Source organism: Bos mutus, chromosome 11, assembly GCF_027580195.1.
Source record: "Bos mutus isolate GX-2022 chromosome 11, NWIPB_WYAK_1.1, whole genome shotgun sequence".
In the NCBI taxonomy this organism is placed as follows: domain Eukaryota; kingdom Metazoa; phylum Chordata; class Mammalia; order Artiodactyla; family Bovidae; genus Bos; species Bos mutus.
In genome coordinates this window covers 39,266,952-39,294,386 of record NC_091627.1, presented here as the reverse complement: position 1 = coordinate 39,294,386, position 27,435 = coordinate 39,266,952, and the positions used below count along the sequence as shown (strand labels likewise).

The 27,435-nt window shown below is 42.7% G+C and overlaps 1 protein-coding gene across 1 annotated transcript in view; it reads left to right on the top strand.

Moving 5' to 3' along the window:
* The window catches only part of ANTXR1 (ANTXR cell adhesion molecule 1), a 258,267-nt gene that overhangs the window by 122,050 nt on the left and 108,782 nt on the right, over nt 1–27,435 (top strand). The window contains exon 12 of the mRNA XM_005893586.3: nt 1,088–1,166. Within this exon, the coding sequence (XP_005893648.3) occupies nt 1,088–1,166 (79 nt within the window). The remainder of the gene's footprint in view (nt 1–1,087; nt 1,167–27,435) is intronic.

Genomic DNA, 27,435 nt, shown 5'->3' with positions numbered 1-27,435 from the left:
TTAAGTAGCTTGTCGAGGTCACATAGTGAGTGGAAGAGTATGAGTTCAAAACAAGGTCTGTCTGGCTTCATCACAACTACATTTCTAGAAAGCTCTCAGGCTGCCCAAAGCGCTGTCGTAAGGAAACTCAGAAAAGAAGCTCAGCAAGGCTAAGTGATCCACAGCTGATTCAGGACCCTACAGTCAGACCCTCTGAGGCCATGTTCAGTGTTCCTCCGTGTCTTCATCCACACTGCCCAAGCCTCTGTGAACTAATTTACGGAGAAAATCTCACAGTGATGCATTTGTGATAAGTGCTAGTGAGATGAAATCAAAATATTCAAGAGAAGGAAGAGAATTAGCATCCTGAGCAAGAAAAGAAATATGCAGGGAAACAGACAAGCAGTGTTGGTGAGAGAAAGAAACTAACCTCTCTGTAAACACATCTCTAACAGACTGAAGACAGAATGGTAGCTTTAAGGAAAAATGCTACACTTGTTCATCTGAATTCTGCTTTCAATCGTTTGTTCAAATCATAAAGCCTCCAAATCTAGTTGCCTGACATCAGCTCATGATGCCACTGATTCCACAAACTAGCCCTGTGTCCATGCTGCAGAAGGCAAGCTTGTGTCTCAACGAGCATCTTCTAGATGGGAGGAAATAGAAGGCAGGTTAGCTCATGTGCTGCTGTACCTTTCTGTGTTGGCTGGGTGGTAACAAACCATCACCATCAGAATCTCATCACTGAGACTCCAGATAACAATTGTACAGTTTCTAGCTTAACCAGTTCATCCCCCGCTGATTTGGACCGTTTGTTAAGACTACCTCTTCCTACCTACTACAGTGTGGCAAGTAAATTAAACGGGAGCAGCCTCTGCCCATTCAATTCTATTTGCCATGATGTAAGAAAGGCTGGATACACTGCCTTGCTGCACCAGCTGGGTGTATCCTGACATCTCTCTAGGGTGTTAGAGATGGATGGGCCCCTGGAGAGCATCCTCCGCGTTTTACAAAGGAGCCAGCTCAGAGGGTGGTTTAGAACGGAGCCCCCGGGGCCCTGTGTGTCTGCACGCCATGCTGAGTATCCCTGGTCCCCGTGTCGTTGCAGGAAAGCCGCACTTCAGGTCAGCATGAACGACGGCCTCTCCTTCATCTCCAGTTCTGTCATCATCACCACCACACACTGCGTAAGTCCCTGCCTTTCCCTTGACCGAGAACATCACTGTCATCCTCATCTCCCTGGCGAGTTTTTTCCAGTTCTGCATTCTGTTAACTGAGCTTTGACTCTGGCACTGCGAGGCCAGCCTTTGGCCACCTCAGGGGCTGTACACATGTCAGGAGTGTATCAGGAAGGCCTGTGCCTCCCAGGTTCCCCGTTTCTGTTACTAAAAGTGAGACCTGGACACACTGGCATGACCAGACGGTACGATGGGGCCAGGGCCTGTGCAGTATGGAGTGGGGATGCCTAGATGGACTGGGTTTAAGAGAAAATGCACAGAAGGAAATGGCACAGTATATACAGAAAACCCATCTTAGGGAGTTTTTCCTCTAAAAGGAAGCAGGGGGGAGGTGGGTGGTGCAGTAGCTGAAGGAAGAGGTGGAGTAAAAAGAGAGGCTTTTATTTAGAATTGGAAAAGTTGCCACTTGTTAATATGCTTGTGAAAATAATCCAGGGGAAAATGGAAAATTCATGAAGTGGGAGAGAAGGGGAAGGGACCTTGGCCCATAGGGGTAGTGAGGCAGAGGGCAGACTGTATCCTCTGCCAGCTCCTCCGATGCCCCATCTCTGGGTCCTTCATGGAAGGTAGTATTCATTTCTGGCTACCATGAGATCACCTGGAAAGCTTTTTAAAAATATGGCTTCCCTGACCAACAGGGACAAAGTCTGTGCAGCGGGCCCCAGCTTTGGTGGGTTCAGAGCCCCCTTGGGAGTTCTCTTGTGCAACTATGGCTGGGAACCCCTGGGTTTATGAGGTTGCTCCCACTGTCAGTGTCTTGGAGCTCAGCCCGTCAGAGAGCAGTCATGGCTTTGTTAGCTCATATACAGACCTCAGCTCCTAATATGAACATTTCCAAAAGGATCTTTGTTGAATATTCAGTTTCTATTCTACCAAATGCACTTTTCCCATGAGATTGCTCTGCATGCTAAGTCACTTCAGTTGTGTCTGACTCTTTGCGACCCTATGGACTATGGCCCACCAGGCTCCTCTATCCTTGGGGACATGCCCTCCTCCAGGGTATCTTCCCAAGCCAGGGACTGAACCTGTGCCTCTTATGTCTCCTGCATTGGCAGGCAAATTGGAGACTTCTTTACCACTAGCACCACCTGGGAAGATCACTCTAGAGACTAGCATTTTTTGACCTGCTGGCCAACTTAGACAGGTACCTTAGTTACTTTCCAGCTGGCCTTTGGGGGGCATGTCGTTAGAATCCCTCAGTGATTGGGGTTTGTGTCCTTAACACTATCCAGGTGGATGAGGGAGAGCAGGCAGGCCCTGGAGCTGGACAAGATAAACATGAATTGTTTCCTGGAGGAGCAGGAGGCCAGGCCTCACAAGGGACGATGCACCCAGCTTCCCCAGTTGTCCCTCCTCCACCTCTCCCCCCACACATATACAGTCCATCCTATGTTAGGAGCCACTCAGCTTTCTTGACAGCTGGGTAAACCAATGCAGTGGGTACAGACAACGGAAAAGTTCCACTTGACCAAAGTAAGAGCCTAGCGTCATCACAGAGACATGTCAGACTTGTCACCCCTGAGCGATGTCTGTGTCTCAGTCACACCTCAGTGGAACCTCAAATCTGGAGACCAAAGCTGAAAGCTGGATGCGGGAGCAGTGACATGTCTCCAAGCATGCCCTGCCCAATTCTTTCAGAAACTGACCCTGTTGGAAACTGCCAACCTGCAGGAAATGATTAAAATACCCCAAATCTAACAACGCCATTCCAGATTCCTCCCCGTTTTGGAATGACCCAACAGTTTGGGCCTGTGTTTCTCATTATGTCTGACCGGACCAGAGAAACAGCCATGTCCTGAGTCGTGAGGGCAGGGAGGTGGGAAGGGGAAATATCTCGGGACCAAGCCTGTGGGGTGGCAGGGGCAGGACAATAAATTCAAGTCCTGGGCCTCTAAGCCAAGAAGAGATGGTGTCCTCACTGACATAACCCAAAAGGAAAAGAACTCCCAGTCAAGTCACTCTAGTATCGCCCCCTCCTTTACATTTCCCATCTCCTTAATCTGAGTGCAAATCACTAAGTTTTCTGTTCAACTAACCCTTGATCACCATCACCTCATAACATCTGCATTATTCGCCTTTCACTTGAGAAGGCTGCATATCTATGACAAAGTTATAAGGACCCTAAGATTTCAGATCCAGGTCCATTCACTCATTTATTCAACAAATATTCACTGATCACGCACAATGTGCCAGATGGGCACTGCCCGGGGTGCTCAGGATACATTAGAAGACACAAAGGACAAAAATCTCTTATCTCACAGGGATGCAGGGGAGAAAGCAGACAGCGAACAATAGACATAACAAATGAATCACACTCTATGTTAGAAGTGATATAAGCTCTAAAAAAAAAAAAAAAAAAAAGCCAAGGGAATTCCATGATGATCCAGAGGTTAGGAGTCCATGCTTTCACTGCTATGGGCCTGGGTTCAATCCCTGGTGGAGGAACTAAGATCACACAACCCATACCACCAGAAGTAAAATAAAGAAATGAATAGAACCAAGTAAGAGAATTTGGTACTGCGTGAGTGAGTGAGTGAGTACAAATTTTAAATAGAGATACATTGAGAAGTGGCATTTGAATAGAGACTCTGAAGTTAACTGTGAGGGAGAATTTGCGAACGGTGAGCCCCACTGCTCAGAGCCCACCACCAGGGGCAGCTGGTATATTCAAGGAAGAAAGAGGGCTGGTGATTAGTCACAAGGAGAGAGTGAGGCAAGCAGTAGGCAGTGAGGGTATGGGATGGAGAGTGGAGGGTCTTGTGAGAACTTCGGCTTTTGCAGAGGTGCAACGCAACCTGGCTTGCGTTTGAAAGTTCACTCTGGCTGCTGGAATGGCCAATAGGAAGACAAGGATAGAAGGACCTTGACTGGTTAGGAGGGTTATGGCAATATTTCAGGCACAAGTGATGATGGCAGCTTGACTCAGGTGGGAACAATGGTGACGAGAGAAGAGATCATAGTCAGATATGTTCCGAAGGCAAAGCTAGCATATTTCCCAAATCGTTAGACATACGGCTTGAGAGGAGAGGAATCAAGAATGGCCCCAAGGTGCAGCCACTATGGAGAACAGTATGGGGGATCCATAAAAAAACTAAAAATAGAGTTGCCATAAGATCCATCAATCCCACTCCTAGGCATATATCTAATTCAAAGGAAATATGCATTGCAATGTTAATAGCAATACCGTTTTGCAATAGCCAGGACATGGAAGCAACCTAAATTTCCATTGACAGATGAATAAATAAATAAGATGTAATTTACATATATACAATGGAATATTAATCAGCCATGAAAAAGAATGAAATAATGCTATTGGCAGCAACAAGGACGGACCTATCGTTGTACTAGGTGAAGATTGTCATACTAAGTGAAGTAAGTAGAGGAAAACAAAGTACCATATGCTACCACTTATACGTGGAATCTAAAATATGATACAAAGAAACTTCACATAGAAAACAAACTTATGGTTCCCAAAGGGGAAAAGGGATGGGCAAGAGATAAATCAGGAGTTTGGGATTAGCAGATACAAAATGCCATATATCCAATAAATACTATATATTTAATAGATATATAACAAGGTCCTACTGTGTAGCACACAGAACTGAATTCCATATCCTGTAATAAACCATAATGGAAAGAATATGAAAAAGAGTCTATATACTCATATATAAATATAACTGAATCACTGTGCTGTACACCAGAAACTAACACAACATTATAAATTAACTATACTTAAGTAAATAATTAAAAAAAAAAAAAAAAGAATGGTCCCAAGGGCTTTGGCCAAGGAGTAGCCCTCAGTTGACAGGAAGAAGGCTAAAGCCAGAGAGGATCTGAGGCAGAGGAGGAATCACATCAGTTTTTTGTCCACTAGTCCCGTGGCCTATGACTGAGTTATTTAGCCTCTAGGTACCTCAACTTCCTAATCTGTAAAATTAGAATAATAATAATTTGCATCCCTTAGCAGTATGGTGAGTATTAAATGAAATGATTATGTAAAGGGCTTGGTAGAAGGCCTGGCCTGTAGTAAGTGTTCAATAAATGTTAGTTGTTATTATAGTGGAAGTTTAGTCAAAATGATGGACCTAATTGGAGATTCTTCCCAAGGAGTTGCTCCTCACTTCAGAGTCCCAGTGTAACAAAATAACTCTTTCAACACAACAGGTAGTCCTGTGAGAACATGTTTGTCGCTTGATCAAACCCAAGTGATTGCAAGGGGGCAGACAAGTTGGCCAAAATCATCCAGAGAAGAGGACCTATAGTGAAATATTCAACCCCAGTCCCCAACAGGTCCTGTAGAAGCTCAAATTAAAAGGACTAAAGCCATCACTGGACAAATAGAGATGCAAGAGGAGTGGGTGGTCCTCCAGAATATGAAGGTCTTGGACTTCCCTTTGTTTCTTGGGCAGCTGGTTTGGAGGACAAGGTTTTTAGATCAAAAATGATCCCTTGGGTCTGAGTAAAGGGTTAGTCTTGTCAGTGCCAGTTGCAGCCTGCCCAGTCCATCCCCTGGAACCAAAAATAATTTTAAAATATGTAGTTGAACCTGTTCTTTTCTCGCTTTATTTGGTGCCCATTTGGACAACCATGTCACAAGTTTTCAAGATCTGCAATGAATAACTATTGCCTCTGCCAGGAGCAGAAATTCCATGAAGTTTTACAGGAAAGACATTTTTCCATCCAAGAACTAAAAGATTCCTATACAAATGGTAAACTTTGTTGAGCTCCATGACTATAGAAAATGGTCAAAGATCCAAAGCTCTCTCTTCCCAGCATATTTGAATACATCCCATCTCTAAGAGTCTTCACCAGCCTCCTTTTTTTTCCCCAGCTCTAGAAATAGGTTGAGAAAAATCACCAAAATGTACTGCTCTAAGGGAAATAGCAAAAAGCAATTTGTCATTTTGATAACAATGCAAGCAAATTTAGGACCTTACCAGAACTTTTTATGAAAGATTGTCTTCTTTTATGTAAATAACCTTAAAATTGTATAATTTTCCACCTGAAGTGTACAAAAACCAGAGAATCATCCAACAAGTATTTCTCAAATTCTTCCTGTGTCTCTGGTGCTCCATTTACATTTTACAAGTCGCTGTCCTTAAGGAACTTAAAATCCATTTTGAGACGTGAGTCCAACAGACTCATAAAAGAGTATGTAATAAAGAACAAGGTTGTGGGAGCCAGGTGTATAAATGCTGTAGGATTTCAGAGTAGAGAAAAAGGGGAGAATCCACGAAGAGTCATGAGGGCTTCATAAAGGAGACAAAACCCAAGTGGTGATTTGAAAAATGATAATAACAGGTGAGAAGTGGAAAGTGACCTTCTGCTAAAGTGAAACCAACCTGAGCAGGACTGGATACGGCCATAAGCATAGTTTGTTCATGGTCCCTCCCAGGAAACATGACTTTTTTTTTTCCCTCTTATTTTGTATCAATATCTGGGGTCTTCTAATTGAGGTCCATCTCTCAGGTTGCCAATTACTTTCCTAGGATGTGCACTCCACACCCTTGGTCACCTGGTGATCAGCAGTGAGACCCAGCTGATGCTCTTCCCTACTAACTATTAGGATTTGATTAGTGTTGGTTTCCAGGTTGGAGAATCACAATCTTTGAAGAGGAGACCTAAAGTTAGACATAAAAGTCTAAAATCAACACTAACTCAGTGGACACCCTCTCTTTCCTCCTAATTTATATGATCAATAGCCTGGCTACAGTGGTGTGAATGTGAGCATGCTCAGTCACTCAGTCGTGTCTGACTCTTTGCAACCCCATGGACTATAGTCCACCAGGCTCCTCTGTCCATGGAATTTTCCAGGCAAGAATACTGGAGTAGGTTGCCATACCCTCCTCCTCCAGATCTTCCTGATCCAGGGATCAAACCCACGTCTCCTGTGTCTCCTGCATTGCAGGCTGATCCTTTACCCACTGAGCCACCAGGGAAGCCCCACAGTGACAAGGCTGAGTAAATCTGAGAGGACTCATGTCAGTTCCTATTCAGAGAAAATTTTTGAATTAAAATAAAAATGCAACAGACTTAACCCTAAGGCATCAAAACCAGAACAAATGCTCTATGATTACAGCATAATGGAAGAATTAAGAATAATATTGAGTCAAAAATCCTAATTTCAGGTTCTAGCCCTTCCATTTCCTACAGTGATCTTGGGCAAGTTAATCTGAGCCTGTCTCAGTGTCTGTCTTGTTGTAAAGTTTAAAAAGTGACAGCTGTGTGTTAGTTCATTGATATTCCCTCTCCTTGCCGAGTAAAAGTCTAAGGGACTATCTCATTAAAAGATTTGCTGTTCATTATTTATAAACAGCCTATTTTCCCCTGATTAAGAAGTATGCTTCCTTCTGAGTCCATGATAAGCCTGTTCCAACAGGCTGGGAAAGACTGAAGATGTTGCCTGCATAATAACGAGGGAAAGCAGCACCAGTAAATTAGATCTGGTGATAAGTCAAACTGGGTTAAGCTGCAGTTTCTTCAATATTTTTTGTATAGTTGATTTATAATATTGTGCAAGTGTCAAGTGTACAGCAAAGTGATTCAGTTTTACATATATATATATATAATTTTTCAAATTCTTTTCCATTATAGGTTGCTGCAAGATACGGAATATAGTACCCTGGGCTATACAGTAAATCTTGTTGTTTATCTACTTTATACATAGTGGTGTGTTCTGTTAATGTTCACTATTTTTGAAAAAAAAAAAGTTTTCTCAGTAAATGAATCACGGAGACTATTTAGAAGAATGAGTCAAAACAAGTATTAACTAAATTTGATGTGTCATTACCACATAGAAGATTTCTAGTATTATAATTTAAAATATGCTATCACACCCAGCATGTCTGGAAGCGTCTTATCACAGGAGGTACCATTTCACACAGATGAGAACTGCAAGCTCAGAATTTTCTGACAGCCTAGATCCTCCAGCGTGCCCTGAGATAGCCACAACTCACTGGGGTTTGGAGCACATTTGACTTCTATATGGATGAACATAGTACCAATTTGTTTCCCAAGGGTTTTTAAATGATTTTATTCTTCAGATTTTCATGAATTGAGACAGTTCTTTTCCCAAACTAATGGGATTTTTCCCAGAAAAAGAGTGAGAAAAAATGTGTGTGTGTGCTATCAAGATCAAGATTCAGGGCAGGCTCTGGCACATGAGGATCTACAGCACAAAGCAGACAAAACCATTGCGACTGATACAGAATCTAAGTAACTACATTTGCTAAGTCCAAGGAACACAAAGATAATGCATGGGAAACAGACAAGTACTGCAAAGATTTGCAATTTGACATAAGTGCTTTAATTGAGAAATGAACAATGCCCAGTGATACGGTGAAATGGAGTGTCTGGGGAGTCAAAGAAGGATTGATTCACAAGAAAGATGATAAATTTGCTCAGGGTATGGCCTGGGTGAAGGTGTGTTTGAGGCCCATGTGGCTGTGGTTGGTTGGGATAGGATGTTAGGAGAGAAGATAGAGATAACTGGGACCAGTTGGAGAAGCCTTCCTTAGTTGGAGTTTTTCTCTAGTGTTTACTTTAAGTATAATACAGAATGCTGTTTTGATGTTGAATGCCAATATCTCCTCATTTAGGAAATAAACATTTTTCATCTTCAAAAAAAGAATCTAGAGGAAAGCAGTGTCGTAGGAAAACTGTCATGGCCTGAGTTTGCCTTGGAGTACCAGAAACCAAGGGCCCTTGTGGCTCTGCTAGTAAAGAATCTGACTCCTATGCAGGAGACCTGGGTTCAATCCCTGGTTTGGGAGGATCCCCTGGAGAAGGGAAAGGCTACCCACTCCAGTATTCTGGCCTGGAGAATTCCATGGACTATATAGTCCATGAGGTCACAAAGGGTCAGACACAACTGAGCGACTTTCACTTTCACCAGAAACCAAGGCGATGGTAACTTAAATAACCTGGATGCTGCCAGTGAAGGCTGGGGTTGCACAGGCAGCCTTGGTTAGGGCTAGCTCAGAAGACAGTGTGCTGGAGCCATAGAAGAATGCTCCAGTGGCTGCAGCAAAGCGAGGCTTCAGATGGAGGTCAGGGGGCATCTTCCAACCTTGTCTGCAGAGTTCTATTCTTAGCAACTTCCTGGGTTCATTTTGTAAGTGAGTTCAATTCTGTTACTAATTGCTTTGAAATAACTTAGGAAAATAAAAATCCAGCCCAGCTTTGTAGTTGTATAACTATCTAGGTAAACAGACAGTTGGCGTGACTGCCCTTGCCAAAATTTCTTGAATTTCACCAGCCTGGTAGGGAATGAATCCAGAACCTTGTGCTGAGTGGCAATCTCGCCTTCCAACTTAATAAAAAACTAATGCTCACTCTTCAGAAAAAGTAGAAATCAGAGAAGTCATTTTTCTTCTATTTCTTTTCCAAGGTAAACAAAACAGTCCATTAATCAAAATAGGTAGCTATCTTTGAAGTAGCTAATTCATACCAGCAGCTATAAGCATGTGGGCCTCTTCATTAAGTAAAGTAGTTTAGAGAAGCAGTTGCTGATGGTGAACAGAGCCAAAGACTGGGACTGGCATGTATGAAATAGTACTATGGTCCAAGTGTTAGGGTCTCAGAGAAGCACGTAGCCTGTCTTTGCCCTCCAGAACATACAAACTAGTTATCAAGGCAGAATACATACTCCAAGAGGTAAATGCTGTATTTGGTGGTATAAAAGGTAAATATTATATTTGGGGGTGCAAAAGACAAATACCACAGGATATCCAGAAATTCTTTGTCTATTCTAAAGACTTGTGAGCCTCCACCCAGGCCTGTGGATAAGTAAGTTGACACAAGCACTGCACACTTTGGGGAGAGTCCATTTAATGGTCCTAGCGGGTTACCAGGTTCTAACTGTAACCCTAATTCTCAATTACTTAAGAAGGCATTCATGACTTCCTGCAAAAGGGAGCTGGACAAATTCTAGAAATTCAAGAATAACATGTAGACGGCTCATGATGTACTGAGCTCAGAGTGTCTTTTTCCCAACAAGACCCTCCCCAGTTTTTATTTCTCCCCAATTGTATTTCTCAATTACAGGAAAAAACTCATGGAGAAGACAAGTCCCTTCCAAACAACCAGTGGAGAAGGGCAGGACCAAGCCCCACACTCCAGTTTTGCTTATAGATTCTTCACCCTGACATCATTCCACTGCCTGTACAGCTCACTCCCGTGTGCACCTTTCTCCCATCTTTCTCCTTATCCATTTAGCCCCCATGTCTTCACAGAGGGTGAAGAATTCCTATCCTGGAAGAATAAGGGGTGTCAGGGTTGGAGGGGAAATAGGAGACTGACATTGCAGAGTGTTTGAATGACAAAAGATGGAGTCTGGGTGATGGGAAACCATTCAAAGAAAGAACAAGGCAATATTTTTGGAAGATTAATTCAGCATTTGTTTATTCCAAGTCTTTTAGCAAAATATTATTTGTCTGGATGTCCCTGATTTATAATTTGGTCATTTGGAAAGGAACAGGCTCCAGTTTAGTGTTCCATTATTTAGGTGAAAGAAACTTTGTTCCAAGAATGACCAATCCACAACCCTAGGGCTACAAGTGATTCATTAGTGTCTCATAATCAGCCCCTGAAAAAGGATGGCTGTTACTTTCTTATTGCTGTAATTATAGGTGATATGTCCTGTGAAAGATGTGGCTTAGCAAAGTACGAAGGAAAGACTTAGTTGAGGAAGAAAAGTAGGAACCATCATGGACTTTGGAATCAGATCAGTGTGGCTAAAATCCCAGGCCTTAAACAGCTGGCAGTGGTCCTAGTACAGAATAGATACCCAATGTTAGTTTCCTTAGGCTGATGTTATAGGTTCTCTAAGAATCAGTGCAGTGACAGTCTCTGACTTCTGATTGAATTAACAGGAGAATGGTATCTGAGCCTAAGGAAGTTGATAGAACCTTTCAACTTGCTGAAGGAACATCTTTCAAGTATCATATTAAATAGTAAGGACACTACAAAGGAGAACCTCAAAAAACTGAATATGTGAAAAAAGATTACCAAGTATGATAAATCATTTAGAATAATCTATAGAATTGAGACCGAAGATATAAAGATTTGATAGACATTTTCAATATTTCAAGGGCTGGGCTCTCCTGAGGTACAACTGCTTTTATTGTGTATATCTAAGGAGTAGAATGGGGCTTCCCTGGTGGTTCAGATGATAAAGAATCTGCCTACATTGTGGGAGACCCAGGTTCAATTCTTGAGTTGAGAGGATCCCCTAGAGGAGGGCATGGCAACCCACTCCAGTATTCTTGCCTGGAAAATGCCATGGACAGAGGAGCCTGGCAGGCTACAGTCGATGAGTTTACAAAGATTGGAGTAGAATAGGCTGATGGATAGTTTGTGGCTCAGTTTTGTAAAAGGTCTTTCTGATTGGGTGCTCCGTACCGGTGGGAGTCAACTCCCTGTTGTGGTTATATTCAAGTCCAGGCAACTTGATAAATTGGCAGAATTATGTAAAGGCCATTCATGCATCAGATAGGCAATTGGACTAGAAAAACTTTCAGACTTCTTCCAATGCTGAAAGTGAAATTCTAGAACTAAAAGTGATCTAGTGAAAGAGTAAGGCAAATATTATCAGTCCTAAATGGTGTAACAAATGAGCTTGGCTTTTATATTTTGAAAATAAATGAAAGCCTTTTGTTGGTGACACTGGAGATAGTTTCTCTTAGTGTGGTTCAAACGAGCCAACCTTTGCCTGATACAAGTGAGATTATATTTCAGACTAAAGTGAGCTTAAAGCTCCTCCCAAGAAAAATTTGTTTTCAAATAACTTCAAACACACCATCTCATTTACAAACAATTAATACACTAGTCACAAATCAGTCTCATCTATTTATTAGCTGGCCTTAGGAGAGACATATATAATTCAAGGTGTGTTGTTTTTTTTTTTACAATATCCTAGTATTTATTACTATTATTTTAACAAGATGAGCTATGGTTTCTTGTACTGTCATTAGAAAGGCTGAAAGACCACAGGAATATCAGAATGCCAAACTTAGATGTCAGATGTTGTTTATGAACTGAAATAAAAATAGTTTGGCGGCATCTCTATTTTGATAACCCTTGTATACATAAGAATCTTTTCAAATATGTTTTGGAGGATTGTGCTGATTTGTTTTTCTTGGATGTTTGAGGAATTGACTTTCAGTATTTTTATCTCAAGGCATTTTAAAGAATGTTTGCCCTAAGTTTGAAATTTCCCTGTTTTGAGAGTAAATGAGAAAAAAAAAAAAAAAGGGATTTTTCTGAATCTATACTTGAGGAAATTCAGATAAGCACATAGCAAGAAGGTAATATTTATTTTTAGAAATAAAAATTCCAAATACTAATCCATAACCAAGATAAATATATAAAGAACCAAACCCAGCAGTTGAAAAGCACAGACTGATATATTGTGTTTAAAATATATTCTGCTTTATTTTATTTATAATAAAGCATGCATTCAACAAAATAAAAGGGCACAAAGGTTAAAAATAAAAGTATGAGAAAAATTATGTCAAGGGAATACCAAAATAAAGTTAATATAGCTATATTAAACTTTTTAGCTAAAAATCTTTATTGATAAAAAGAGGACCATTACATAATGTTAAAAGGAACCATTAACCTAGAAAGTATAATTCTAACCTGTACTTCATGACATATCCTCAACATATATGAGGAAAAAGCTGACCAGATTACAAAGAGAAATTGATAAATCCACCATCACAATAGGACATTTTAAAACAGTTCTCTCAGTAATTAATAGGTCAAGCAGCCAAAGGAATCAGTTCAGTTCAGTTCAGTCACTCAGTCATATCCAACTCTTTGTGACCCCATGGACTGCAGCATGCCAGGCCTCCCTGTCCATCACCAACTCCTGGAGCTTGCTCAAACTCATGTCCATCAAGTTGATGATCCCATCCAACCATCTCATCCTCTGTTGTCCCCTTCTCCTCCTGCCTTCAATCTTTCCCAGCATCAGGGTCTTTTCCAGTGAGTCAGTTCTTCACATCAGGTGGCCAAAGTAATGGAGTTTCAGCTTCAGCATCAGTCCTTCCAGTGATTTCCTTTAGGATTGACAGGTTTGATCTCCTTATGTCATCTTCTCTAACAGCACAGTTAAGAAGCATCGATTCTTGGGCTCTCAGCTTTCTCTATGGTCCAGCTCTCACATCCGTATGTGACTACTGGGAAAACCATGCTTTGACTAAATGGACCTTTGTCAGCAAAGTAATGACTCTGCTTTTTAATATGCTGTCTAGGTTGGTCATAGCTTTTCTTCCAAGGAGCAAGCATCTTTTAATTTCATGGCTGCAGTCACCATCTGCAGTGATTTAGGAGCCCAAGAAAATAAAGTCTGTCACTGTTTCCATTGTTTCCCCATCTATTTGCCGTGAAGGGATGGGACCAGATGCCATGATCTTCATTTTTTAAATGTTAAATTTTAAGCCAGCTTTTTCACTCTCCTCTTTCACTTTCATCAAGAGGCTCTTCAGTTCCTCTTCACTTTCTGCCATAAGGATGGTATCATCTGCATATCTGAGGTTATTGATATTTCTCCCGGCAATCTTGATTCCAGCTTGTGCTTCGTTCAGCCCATCATTTCTAATGATGTACTGCTGCCAAGTCGCTTCAGTCGTGTCCGACTCTGTGCGACCCCATGGACTGCAGCCTACCAGGCTTCTCCATCCATGGGATTCTCCAGGCAAGAACACTGGAGTGGGTTGCCATTTCCTTCTCCAATGCATGAAAGTGGAAAGTGAAAGTGAAGTCACTCAGTCGTGTCTGACTCTTAGCGACCCCATGGACTGCAGCCTACCAGGCTCCTCCATCCATGGGATTTTTCTGGGCAACAGTACTGGAGTGGGGTGCCATTGCCTTCTCTCGATGTACTCTGCATATAAGTTAAATAAGCAGGGTGACGATATACAGCCTTGACGTACTCCTTTCCCAATTTGGAATCAGTCTGTTGTTCCATGTCCGGTTCTAACTGTTGCTTCTTGACCTGTGTACAGATTTCTCAGGAGGCAGGTAAGGTAGTCTGGTATTCCGATCTCTTGAAGAATTTCCCACAGTTTGTTGTGATCTACACAGTCAAAGGCTTTGACGTAGATGTTTTTCTGGAATTCTCTTGCTTTTTCTATGATCCAACGGATGTTGGTAATTTGATCTCTGGTTCCTCTGCCTTTTCTAAATCCACCTTGAACATCTGGAAGTTCACGATTCACGTACTGTTGAAGCCTGGCTTGGAGAATTTTAAGCATTACTTTGCTAGCGTGGGAGATGAATGTCATTGTGCAGTAGTTTGAACATTCTTTGGCATTGCCCTTGTTTGGGATTGGAATGAAAGCTAACCTTTTCCAGTCCTGTGGCCACTGCTGAGTTTTCCAAATTTGCTGGCATATTGAGTGAAGCACTTTCACAGCATCATCTTCCAGGATTTGAGATAGCTCAACTGGAATTCCACCACCTCTACTAGCTTTGTTCATAGTGATGCTTCCTAAGGCCCACTTGACTTTACATTCCAGGATGTCTGGCTCTAGGTGAGTTTTCACACCATTGTGGTTATCTGGATCATGAGGATCTTTTTTGTACAGTTCTTCTGTGTATCCTTGCCACCTCTTCTTAATGTCTTCTGCTTCTGTTAGGTCCATACCATTTCTATCCTTTATTGTGCCCATCTTTGCATGAAATGTTCCCTTGGTATCTCTAATTTTCTTGAAGAGATCTCTAGTCTTTCCAATTCTATTGTTTTCCTCTGTTTCTTTGCAAAAAGAATAAATACCTGAAAAAATTATTTAAATCATGCAGTTAAACATGATCTAGTGGACACACCGTAATGCTACAGCAAAATGTTTCAAATAGGATCCAAAATTTGGGGGTTGCATAAAATGAGGGCTATACAGTTATAAGATTAATGAAAAACACCATTATTCCATAAATTTTAAGAAACATATCTCTGAAATTGGAAAATTTCAGAGATTAATGTATCATAATCTCATAGTGTTTTTCCCTAATGGCTCATAAAATAATGAGTCATCCTACAATGGATGCATCTTAAGTTCATTAAAATATTTCCCAGCAGTCTGTGCTGTACCCAAAGTAAAGATGATGAAATATATGCTGAGCAAAACTTATTTTTCACTTCCTCTCCCCCAATCACCCCTACCAAGAGTGGAAATGGAGGCTCCTTTCTCCTCTGGAGAGTGGGGGCCAGGCAGAGGGAAGGAGCTGATCACCAACCACCTTACAGCCAAATCCATGACATCTTCATTGTGCTGCTGCAGGGCTTATGGTGTATAGGAAAATCTCATGTGCTTGCAGTTTCAAATAAACCATTTAAATCTTTTATAAGTCAAATTAAAATCATAATGGAAATTAGAAAATAAAGTAGTCGATTATAAAGATTCATCATACCAAAACTTGTGGAATACAGCTAAAGTGAGTCTTAGACGGAAATGTGTATCCTTAAATATCTATGTGAGAAAAGAAGAAAGGCATAAGTTGATTAGCCAAGCGTTGAGCTCAAACCATTACAGAGAAACAATGGAGTAAGCGCCTCCAAAAATAGAACAAAAACAATAAAGTAAGAGAATAGAAAACAAAATAGAGAGAAAACAGAGTTGTGGCCACTGCTGCCAAGTCGAATCAGTTGTGTCCAACTCTGTGTGACCCCATAGACGGCAGCCCACCAGGCTCCTCCGTCCCTGGGAGCCTCCAGGCAAGAATATTGGAGTGGGTTGCCATTTCCTTCTCCAGTGCATGAAAGTGAAACTTGAAAGTGAAGTCGCTCAGTCGTGTCTGACTCCTCGAGACCCCGTGGACTGTAGACCACCAGGCTCCACCATCCATGGGATTTCCCAGGCAAGAGTACTGGAGTGGGTTGCCGTTGCCTTCTCCCAGAGTTGTGGGGAAGGGAGGTAAAAGAATAAACATGTATTCAAAGAACTGTGTTCTCATCGGTCAGTTCTGGATGAAAAGTGTTAGTTGCTCAGTCATGTCTGACTCTTTGCAATCCCATGGACTATAGCTCGCCAGACTCCTCTGTCCATGGAATTCTCCAGGCAGGAATACTGGAGTAGGCAGCCATTCCCTTCTCCAGGGGATTGTCCTGACCCAGGGATCTAACCCAGTTCTCCTGCATTGCAGGCAGATTCTTTACCATCTGAGCCACCAGAGAAGCCTCCAGTTCTGGTTGGGGGACACACAAACTCCCTTCTGTCACAGGTTCAGGCTGTGCTACAATGAGATCATCTACTGAGTGAACAAAGAAAACACATGCCAGTTGAGCTCATCCCTCACTCCCTTCATGGGGTCGCAAAGAGTCGAACACGACTGAGCGACTGAACTGAACTAAACTGGACTCACTCCTTTCGAGGTCTTTCCTCCTATGGAAGCCTTTGTACACAAAGTGAATGTTATAAAGTGTTGTGTAGTGTTTACATTTTATTCTCCACCATTCTTTTCTAAGTTCTTTTTTTTTTTTTTAATGTGGACCATTTTTAAAGTCTTTATTGAATTTGTTACAATATTGCTTCTGTTTTATGTTTTGGTTTTTTGGCTGTGATTGGCCAAGAGATGTGCAGAATCTTAGCTCCCCAACCAGGGATTGAACCCATACCCCCTGCATTGGAAGGCAAAGTCTTAACCACTGGACTGTCAGGAAAATCCCTTACTCTCTGCCATTCTTATCAGGAACTAAAATTTTCCATGTTACTGTGAAACCCTTGATATCTGTGGCTGTTTGCCCCTAGGGATGTCTTCTGATCACTGTTTTTTGAAGTTTATGGTTCTGCTTTTTCTAGCCTCTCACTTCCTGGTCTTCTATTTTAGATCCCCTCCCCCCTCTCTTTTCTGATTTGACAGAAGCTTCTGGGTGCTCAGATATCAAACAACCAAGCTTCTTTGAATATAAAATAAGAATCCCCAGTCTCTGAATAGGAACCTGAAAGAGAGTATATTCCTTAAGTACACAAGTTTTAGTGAATGTCCAGTGTGTGCTTTTACGTGTGCTCTTGGGTCATTGAGGCTATTCCAAAAGATTGAGTCTTTTAGGTTGAGCATTCTGAATTAGCAAATCCAGTTGGGAGAGGCACAATTTTAGGAAGAAGTGCACAATTTAAAGAGGATCCAAAAAGTGTGTGTTTGTGGAGAGAAAGAGAAAAGAGGAGTAGAGGGAGTGGGGCAGGAAGAGAGGGAGGACAGATTCATAGTTGGGGAAATACAACCAAATCACAGAGAAAGCCTCTGAGCATTTCTCTCTGCCAGCACTAAAATAATGCCAACTCTTTAAGTGGTCCCAAATTGGCAAAAACCAGTGGACTAGGCTATCCCAGAACTAGAGGAGACAGCAGCCAGACCCAGGCTACATTGTCCTGGCTAGGAGTTTACAGTCACAATGCACCAAATCACAAATTGCCACGGGGTCTTTACATATATTTTCTGACCAGGATGTTGTGATTTACATTGTCTGCACCCCCAAAGAGCAAACAGACTCTTCCCTCTGCTCCCCACAGAATGACAAAGTCCCACCAGGGTACATGAGCGCCCTTCCTTTTGCAAATCAACCAGCTTCTCAGCTATTCTTTAGGGCACCAAGGAAATTCAAAGTTCAGTGATTTAATTTATAGCTCTCCAGAAGAAGAGTCTGTGCCACAAGTAATACATAACTAGCATTCCTTTGCTGTAACCGTGGTTCCTAGAACAGATGTTAGTTCAGCCAGTGTCCAAAGCAGTGGGCTTAATATTTTGTTTCATTTACTTAATAAATTAGAAAGCACTTGAATAAGTGACAACTAAAATATTTCTGATTTCCTTTTATATACCGTCCAGCAGCAGGAAAACTGCTTCATCTGCAGGCCAAGAAAATGAAAAAGATGCGGCTAGGGCACTTTTGTTTTATCTGCATTGCCCAAATCCTTCGACTTAGAAAAGGTAGCTCAAGGCTTTTGAGACTGTATGTAAAAGGTGCAAACCCGTCAGAGTAAATATCTAACAAAGCTTCTTCACAGTAGAGTCCGACATGGCAACCTCAGTTGGCCTTTAGCTGCTGGCTTTAAAATTTGTGAATGCAAATTTTGGATCCCTGACAGATTAAAAAAAAATGTTTGATGATGATCCCATATTTCTATCTCATATTTCCTCACTCTAAATAATGTCCATCCTTACTCAGTGCCTTTGATCAAATTTCACTTTTCTTCTGGAATGCCCTCTCCTCCTTTCCACCTACCCAAATTTCACCATGGCTACAGGGCCTGCCAAGTGCTGCCTGGACCTGCCCCAGGTTGCCTCACTGATCTCCTCCTGCTCTGAGCTCAAGCACTGCGGGTTATAGCATCATTTAGAGATTAACTGCATATAATGTGTGCTGCTCTTTGAGTAAGCTCTGTGAGTCAGTCCTGACTTTCTCACTGGACGGTGATAACATCTTCCAAGCTTGTAGGCTGACTTTGTTCATCTTTCTATGTCTCCCACTGCTGAACATATGTTAACTATTCAATAGAAAATTATCTGTTGGTTTCCTGATACTATTTGCAGTTTTGTTGTTATTTTGTCGCTCAGTCATGTCCAACTCTTTGTGACCCCGTGGACTGTAACACCTCAGGATCCTCTGTCCCTGGGATTTTCCAGGCAAGAATACTGGAGTGGGTTGCGATTTCCTTCTCCAGGGGATCTTCTCAACCAGGAATCGAACTCACATCTCCTGCATTTCAGGCAGATTCTTTACCACTGAGCCACCCAGGAAACCCTATTATGCAGTTTAGAGACATTGTCTTAAGGACTAGATCATCATGGTCACCAGTAGTAAGCAGCTGTCTTTCGACAATGGCTGCAAATCATAAACATGGCTTCTACCTTTCCAAGTTCATAGTCTAAAGCAATAGCTAACAGTATAGTGAAGATATGCTTATGGACAATAGATAATAATGATGCTGACTAACATAAGAAGTATGATCACTAAGACCAATTGAGCATATGCATTAACATTAAATAAATAGTTACATTAAAGGCAAATAGACAAGTCTCTGTAGCTAATGGAACAAAAAGTGGAAATGAGAAATTAGTCTCTCTCTTCCACCATCAGTAGTTGACCATTACTTTTTCTGTAATCCTATTTCAACAGCCCACTGACAGGAATTAAGGCATTCTGAGTACTTAGGAGCTACATCTTGTCTGCATTATTCTCTAAAAACTGGTTCTGACTAGCAAGCTCTGTGAATTTTATGGAAAGGAAAGTGAATGAATCCAACATCTACTTATTATCACCCTCACCATTGCGAGTGAAGATCAAGGTGATGCTGGAAAATCTTGACAGTGTCCTTCCATGATAAGGACCTCAAAGCTTGAGTTTTAGGAGTGTGGCATTAATCTTCCCCTTCTCATTGCATTATAACGGTGGCTTGTCTGAGGCCTTTTGGTATTATTTGTATAAGGCAAAAAATAATAAGATGTATAGCAAACTAGAATTGACACATCCAAATTATTACTGCTTCTTCAAAATATTTACCTTGGAAAGCCGTATGCTTAAAATTTCAAGACTCAAAATTTCAGCTATCTTCTGCACTCCTGCTGTGAGACTGGCATGACTCTGAAGGCACAGTATTTGAATACCCCCAGTCAAAGAATTAGGAAGACATCATCATCATTTGATATCAAAACAACTCCAAAAGTTGTGGGAACCAGGTCTGGTGAATGTTGGGTGATCAAATTGGGAAACTCACTGATAAAAAGCAACACGTAGCTTATAAGATAACAGATTTTCTTTTTGTGGCTTATAAATTAGCTTCAGAAAGACTTCCAAAGGAGGTATTTCAGAATTGCTTTGAGCATGGGCTGAATCACTGGAGAGTCTCCAGCATCCAGAGTCACTAGTTTGGAGAGAATTAGATTCCTCTCTGGGAGTTCTACTATGTTCAATACACGAACAGCCTCATTACTTTATAGTCATGCTTTTTACAGAGTCCCACAGGAGCCAAGGTAATTCTCACCTAGTATTTTTCCTGTACTGCCCAGTTTATGGGTTAAGGAATCCAGTATCTTCGGTGCTTATCAATTTTATCACCATTTTAGCACAGATTACCTCTAGCCTGGATTACCTCTCAGGTAGCAAGAATAAATCATCATATTTGATAGTGTTTTACCCTTATTAATGTTTGATTGATTTTAATGGAAGCTAGTAAATTTACTGGAGAAGGCAATGGCACCCCACTCCAGTACTCTTGCCTGGAAAATCCCATGGGCGGAAGAGCCTGGTGGGCTGCAGTCCATGGGGTCGCACAGAGTCGGACACGACTGAGCGACTTCACTTTCACTTTTCACTTTCATGCATTGGAGAAGGAAATGGCAACCCACTCCAGTGTTCTTGCCTGGAGAATCCCAGGGACGGAGGAGCCTGTTGGGCTGCCATCTATGGGGTCGCACAGAGTCGGACACGACTGAAGTGACTTAGCAGCAGCAGCAGTAAATTTACTGTTGGAACACTCACTTGGGTTTTCCTTTGCTTGACATTGCAATGGCAACCTGAAGGCCTGTGGTTTCCCACTATGTAACCTGGGACCACCCATCAACACCACAGCCCAGTCATAGTTGTAAGAGACTGTTCACAGGAATCAAATTTATTCACCTGAGCCAAGTCTGGGCACATCACCAGGAACACCGCTTGGGCATAAAAGCAAGGGGGAGAATGGAAAGGAAAGTCACATTTTATTGAAGGATGGCTGTGTGCCAGGATCTTTACATACCTTATCCTATGTCATATCGAATCAATCCTGGGAAGTAGGAATTAGTGCAATTTCATACCCGTTGAGAAAAGGAAGTTTAAGAGAGGCTGGGTTAGTTACCTAAAGTCTATGTATTAATAAGTGAAAGAATTAGCACTTTAAATTTTACTGAGTCCAAAGCACAAGCTCTTTGCAATAAGATTGATGAGCTGTTTCTAGCAACAGGACCATGGAGGGGAGGTGAGCAACCTGGGGCAACACTGGCAACTGTGCCATTTCGGCTACCCACTAGCCGTGGAAGGTCTTGGTCTACCAAATCTTTATTTCCCTCAATCTAATAAATACCTGAGTGACAAGTCCTTTTAGTTTGAAACATTATATTACATTTCAGTCACAAAGATAAGTAAAGTCAGACTTATGTCCTCCAGGGTCTTATAGTTCAGTGAGAGACAAGCACATAATGATATAATATCTAAAATACACAGGAGATACTGAGATAGAGATGTAAGATGAGAGCCCAGACTTGGAGTTGAGTGGTAGCACTTACTTATCTGTGTTCCCCTCTCAATTACAAGGTCAGTGATTACAAAGACTACATTCATCTTTTATGCCAGTGCTTACAGAGGGCCTGGCATAGAGTAGGTATTCAATAAATATGTACAGTATGAATGAATTGGGTGGTGCCTTAGCTAAGACTGGTTGGGAAGTAGCTCAGATGGTAAAGCATCTGCCTACAATGCAGGAGACCCAGGTTCAATCTCTGGGTCGGGAAGATCCTCTGGAGAAGGAAATGGCAACCCACTCCAGTACTCTTGCCTGGAAAATCCCATGGACAGAGGAGCGTCATAGGCTACAGTCCATGGGGTTGCAAAGAGTCGGACACAACTAAGCAACGTCACTCATTCACTTAGCTAAGACTTGAAAGATGAAAAACAGTTGCCCAAGGAATGAAGGAAGAAAGGGTGTTTCAGGGAGAAGACCGTGAGAGAAACAGTGAGCTGGTGTACAGGGAACTACATGTGGTTGAGTTTCATCAAAGCCCAAAGTTTAAGGAGGGAGGTGGTGAGGGAGGAGGTTGGAGAAAAGAGAGGCCTAGTTGTGAAGGGCCTTGAGCTAAGGACTCTTGGACTGAGGGACTCATAAATGGATTCTGCGGGTTTGATGGACCCCTCTGAAAATATGATCAAAATTAGTGAGCTTGTTTATAAATTTGAATGTGTCCTTTTCTGAGGAAAGGGCTGTATCACTTTCATCAAATTCTCCAATATTAAGAACCCTTGACCGTGAAGAGCTGTTAAAGATTCGTGGGCGGCAGAGCTATTATAACATGTTAGGTCAATAACTCTAGATGCAGTGGTGGAGGATGGAATTTGGGTAGCAAGTCTGGTGGTGGAGAAACCAGTGAAGATATAACTATAAGTGGCCAAAAAAAAAAAAGATTCTAAATCTAATCAAGTGTTGAAGAAGGAGTAGATAAGGCCAGATTCAGGAAGTATTTAGCTGGTCAAAGGAATAGGTGTACTTATAGGAGGGTGTGAACTTGGGGAGGGGGGAGAGGAAGAAAGAGAAAACTGAGATGGACTTCCGGATTTCCAACTTGGATTGATAGGCGGTACGTGTATGCTAAGTCACCTGTCGTGGCCGACTCTTTGCAATTCCATGAACTATATAGCCTGACAGGCTCCTTTGTCTATGGGATTCTCCAGACAAGTATACTGGAGTGGGTAACCATTCCCTTCTCCAGGGGATCTTCCTGACCCAGGGATCAAACCCAGGTCTCCATGTCTCCTGCATTGCCAGGCGGGTTCTATATCGCTACACCACCTGGGAAGTACTTAGTACTTATCATTGAATGAGAAGAGAATGAGCTGGTTTGAAAAAGGAAACAGTGAGCTCAGTTTGAATTGTTGAGTTTGCAGTGCAGTGCCAGTAGAACCTACCAGACAGTGGAATGACCCTGACCATGACCCTGAAGCATGAGGAGAGATCTAGGCTAGAGATAAAGAGTTAAGTCATCAGTATCTAGATAAGAGTTTAAACTGTGAAAGGAAGGGAGACAGCCCGTGGCCAGTTTTATAGAAAGAAAAACAGCAAGGGACCAAGAATGCATCCATGGGTTGTACAACATGGTAAGCAAACTGAATGCCACCGAATTGGACACTTACAAATGGTTTAAGTGGCATATGCTGTGTGTATATGTATTTTACCATGCTTTTTAAAATGAGAAAAAAGTAGGCACTTCAGGTATAGCTTAGGGGACTCTACTCACTGCTCTGTGGTGATCTAAATGGGAAGGAAATTCAAAAAAAGAGGGGATATATGTACGTGTATCGCGGATTCACTTTGCTCTACAGCAGAAACTAACACAAAATTGTAAAGCAACTATACTCCAATAAAAATTAATTTTTAAAAAGTATATACCTTGCTTTAAAAAAAAAAAGATCCATGCCGCCTGCTGATATTTAAGGGACTGCATACAAGGAAAAGCCCATGAGGAGGTGGGCAAGGAGTAATCTGAGATGAGAGGTGGGAAGCTGAAGAGAGCCACCACAGATGCCAGGGCAACAGAATTCCAATAAAATGCAGGGCGGGATGGGCAGTGAATTAGATAACGGCTAAAGTTACTTCCAGAAATAACAGTCAGGAATATATAAGCTCTGGGAGAGAGAGAGTGAAAGAGAGAGAATTTTGGTCTCAGGGCTTGCCCATCCAGAACTTCTCAGCAGTAATAAAATGACTTAAATTTCATCTTTCAAAATAAAACTTGCCCATACTCTGCCAGTTTTGTCTGGGCAGGAAACAGAGCTCATACCAGCTGCTGAGGATGATTTGAAATTCCACTTCAGAGCCCTGGAATGTGACACCTCCCAAGTGGCAGCCTCTGCCTAGGGAGGGATGGAGGGAGGGAAGCTGCCTGGAGCGGAGCGTGGGGGTACAGCAGGGGGTACAGAGCCCTTTGGCCTCCTGGGAGAAGCTGACACTCCTGCCCGACTTGTCCACCATGTCCCTGGCCCCTTTGTGTCTGCACATCTCCCTCTCCGCCAGATGGCCTCTTTATTGTTTACAACAAGGGAGTTGCCATGAGATCTCAAGGTCACGAACCAGAACTGCCCCTGGCCGAAGGGCTTCTTTCCCTTGAGTGTTTTCAGACAGCGCTTCAAAGACAGCCGTGCTCAACACCAGGGATAGAGGGACGGAGCCAAAGATGGAGGCAGGAGAGGAAGAGGGACCACTGGGTAGCCACACCCCATAGCAAACACGCCTAGTCGTGTCCTGGAGTGCCCTGTGGCATCATCATTTCCCGGCTGAATCCAGGGAAGCAGCCTCTCCAGCTTTTAAAAAGATCTAATGGATCATCAGCTGTTTTCCTGTCATACTTTTGGCAGAGTTTGGCTGATAGCCTACAATGTGGCAGAATAAACCTGCTAATTTATTCTTCAGGTTGAATGTTTAAAAGACCATCTCATCTAACCAGGTGAAATAATCATTATCTTCGGTAACTCAGTGATAATGCTCAGAATCTGTAAAACCTAGCCTAGATCCTAAAACTGCAGCAAACCCACCACCCATCAGGGAGGGCTCTCCATACTGCTTTATTGATAATTCCTGTACACTCTTGTCAACATGTAATTGTTACAATTTACCAGGGCCCTTCCTAAAAAGTGAAAGCGTTAGTCACTCAGTCCTGTCTGACTCTTTAGGACCCCATGGACTCTAGCCCCCCCAGGCTCCTCTGTCCCTGGGATTCTCCAGCTAAGACTACTAGAGTGAGTAGCTATTCCCTTCTCCAGGGGATCATCCTGACCCAAGGATCGAATGTGGGTCTCCCACATTGGCAGGCGGTTTCTTTACAGTCTGAGCCACCAGAGAAGCCCTAGGGCCCATACTAGGGTAAGTTAAAAGGTACTGAGGGGTCACAGTCCTAGGGGCAATAAAGCATGTGAACAAACAGAAATAAGACGCTCAACACCATATATGAAAGCCTTTGTTGTTGTGGACTGGAAACTGAGGCTGAGGGTACAGCAATGGGCTAGAAACTGAAGCCCAGGATTAAACAGACTTGTCCGCCTCCTCTCACCTGGGACTTGTCCAGGGAAGATGCAGAGCTTTGGGGGAGCTGATGAAGTTTAAGTTTCCAGGATCCTCATTTGAATGGGTTCCTCCTAGCCCTTTTAAGGCCCCAGGAGGGGCACTTATAATTATGAGTTTGTATTTTTACATTCTTTTTCTTAAAGAGGACTCCCCAAATTGTACAAGCATCAGGCCTCACACAAAACCAGCCTGCATGGAGCTGAAGAGGAGCTGTTTCCAGTGGGTAGCATGCTCCCAGGAGAGGAAGTGGAGAGCAGAGGCCCATGTTCTCTATGCTCTGGTCCTATTTACTGAATGGAGAAGGAAATGGCAACCCATTCCAATAGTCTTGCCTGGGAAATCCCATGGACAGAGGAGCCTGGCAAGCCACATGGCAAGTCCATGTGGGTCACAAAGAGTCAGACACAACTGAGCGACTATGCACTCAAAGAGGAAGAAAGGCCTGGAGTTGTGCACAAAGCGCCTTCAACAGGGAAAGATACGCAGGAGTGGGGAAGAACACACCCTCCTTAACTGATCCAGAACTGAAGACACTTCATTGGCTACATGTTAATAACCCCATGCCTGGACATCAGGCAGAATCCCAGTTCAAACCCACCTTGAAGATCTAAGTTTCTTAAACTTGAGCTTTCCCCAGTTTCCCACCGTTCCTCTCAGTTTTACCCTCCTCCCTTTACCCGGGTCAGCAAGCAGCTAAGACCTATATAGAAGTCTCTGGAGTCAGGGAAAACAACAGGCAGGGTCCCACTAGAGACCATCCCCTTGTGGGGACAGGTTTGTGTTTTTTATTTTTTCTCCTTTTTTAAAAGATATATTCAGAGCAAACAAACAAAAAAGCAAAATATCAAGACAGAAAGGAGCAGTGGTGCTTAATGCTCTCTTACTTAGAAGCTTGCCTCCCTCCTATTATACAAAATCTCTCATGCCCCACTACTGTGAGTCAGAAATCCAAAATTACTAAACCTACTGTGAGAGTTGCTGTCATTATTCAAGTTTCCAAATCTATACCCTTGAAAATAATGCCTCCTTGTTTTAAAAGATACACCCTTATTTGGTGAGCTGGGAACAAAGGAACTGACAAAGCCATTCAGCGGGGATTTGCCTTTCAAGCCAGGTCTACTTCAGAGAAAGTTATCCTAACAAAGGATGACTGCAGGAAGGAGCAGGTGAGCATCCTGCCCTCGTATTTAATATACCATGTCTGCTTCACTGCAGGCTTCTGTGAGCATGTTACACCTCAGCATTCACAGGAAAAAAAGGCATGAAACTACTACTCATTGAAGAAACCGACGTATTGTTGTTCTTCAGACCCAAGTCGTGTCCAGCTCTCTGCAACGCCGTTGACTGCAGGCTCCTCTGTCCCTCACCATCACCTGCAGTTCGCTCACGTTCATGTCCATTGAGTTGGTGATGCCGTCCATCTCTACCGCCCCCTTCTCCTTTTGCCTTCAAGCTTTCCCAGCATCAGGGTCTTTTCCAGTGAGTCAATTCTTCACATCAGGTGGCCAAAGTTGTGGAGCTTCAGCTTCAGCTTCAGCATTAGTCCTTCCAATGAATATCTCCTTGCAGTCCAAGGGACTTCCAAGTCTTCTCCAACACCACAGTTCAAAAGCATCAGTTCTTTGGTGCTCAGCCTTCTTTATGGTCCAACTCTCACATCTGTACTTGACTACTATAAAAACCATAGCTTTGACTATACGGACCTTTGTTGGCAAAAGGATGTCTTTGCTTTTTAATACGCTGTCTAGGAGTGTCCCCTCCCCCAGCTGGAAGTACCTTAGGCTGCTTCCGTTCAGCTCTAGTCACAGACCCCAGAACCCCCAACCTCCTGCTGAAAATATTCCAAACTAAAGGGCTATGTTGATTTATTAAACTTTGTTTTTATTTTTTAAATAAAATAAGAATTTAACTTGTTGGATATTTAGGCTGTCCAGAAAATAACAATGGCAGGAATCAATCTTTGGCTATTTGTCTGCTGCTTTCTTTTCCCTCAGAAAGCTCTTTCAAAGTTTCTAGAGAATTACATGCAGAGGCTTCCCAGCAAGGACAGGTGTCAAGACAGAGTTTGCAGGGCAGGTCAGCTTCTGCTTTCACTTTATGTCGTAAAATCAGGTCCAGGCAGGTCCCTCCCCAGCATCAGAGAAAATAGAGGCTACATTTGCTTCCAGGCCTGGAGGCTGGCTGGGGCGGCACTGTGAGTGGTGAGGCAGCCAGCTCGCCCCCTGCCAGCTAGTCATCTAAGACAGGGCTGGGGCAGACACATTTACGCACTGCCTCAAATGGCCCTGCTCAGCCCCATAGTGGAGGCTATGTGGGCCCAGGGGTATTTCCAGTCTTGGTCACCCTGTGCCTGGTGAAGCGGAGAGCAGAGGCCAAGTCCACACACTTGTCCTGAGTCAGACTGAGAGCAA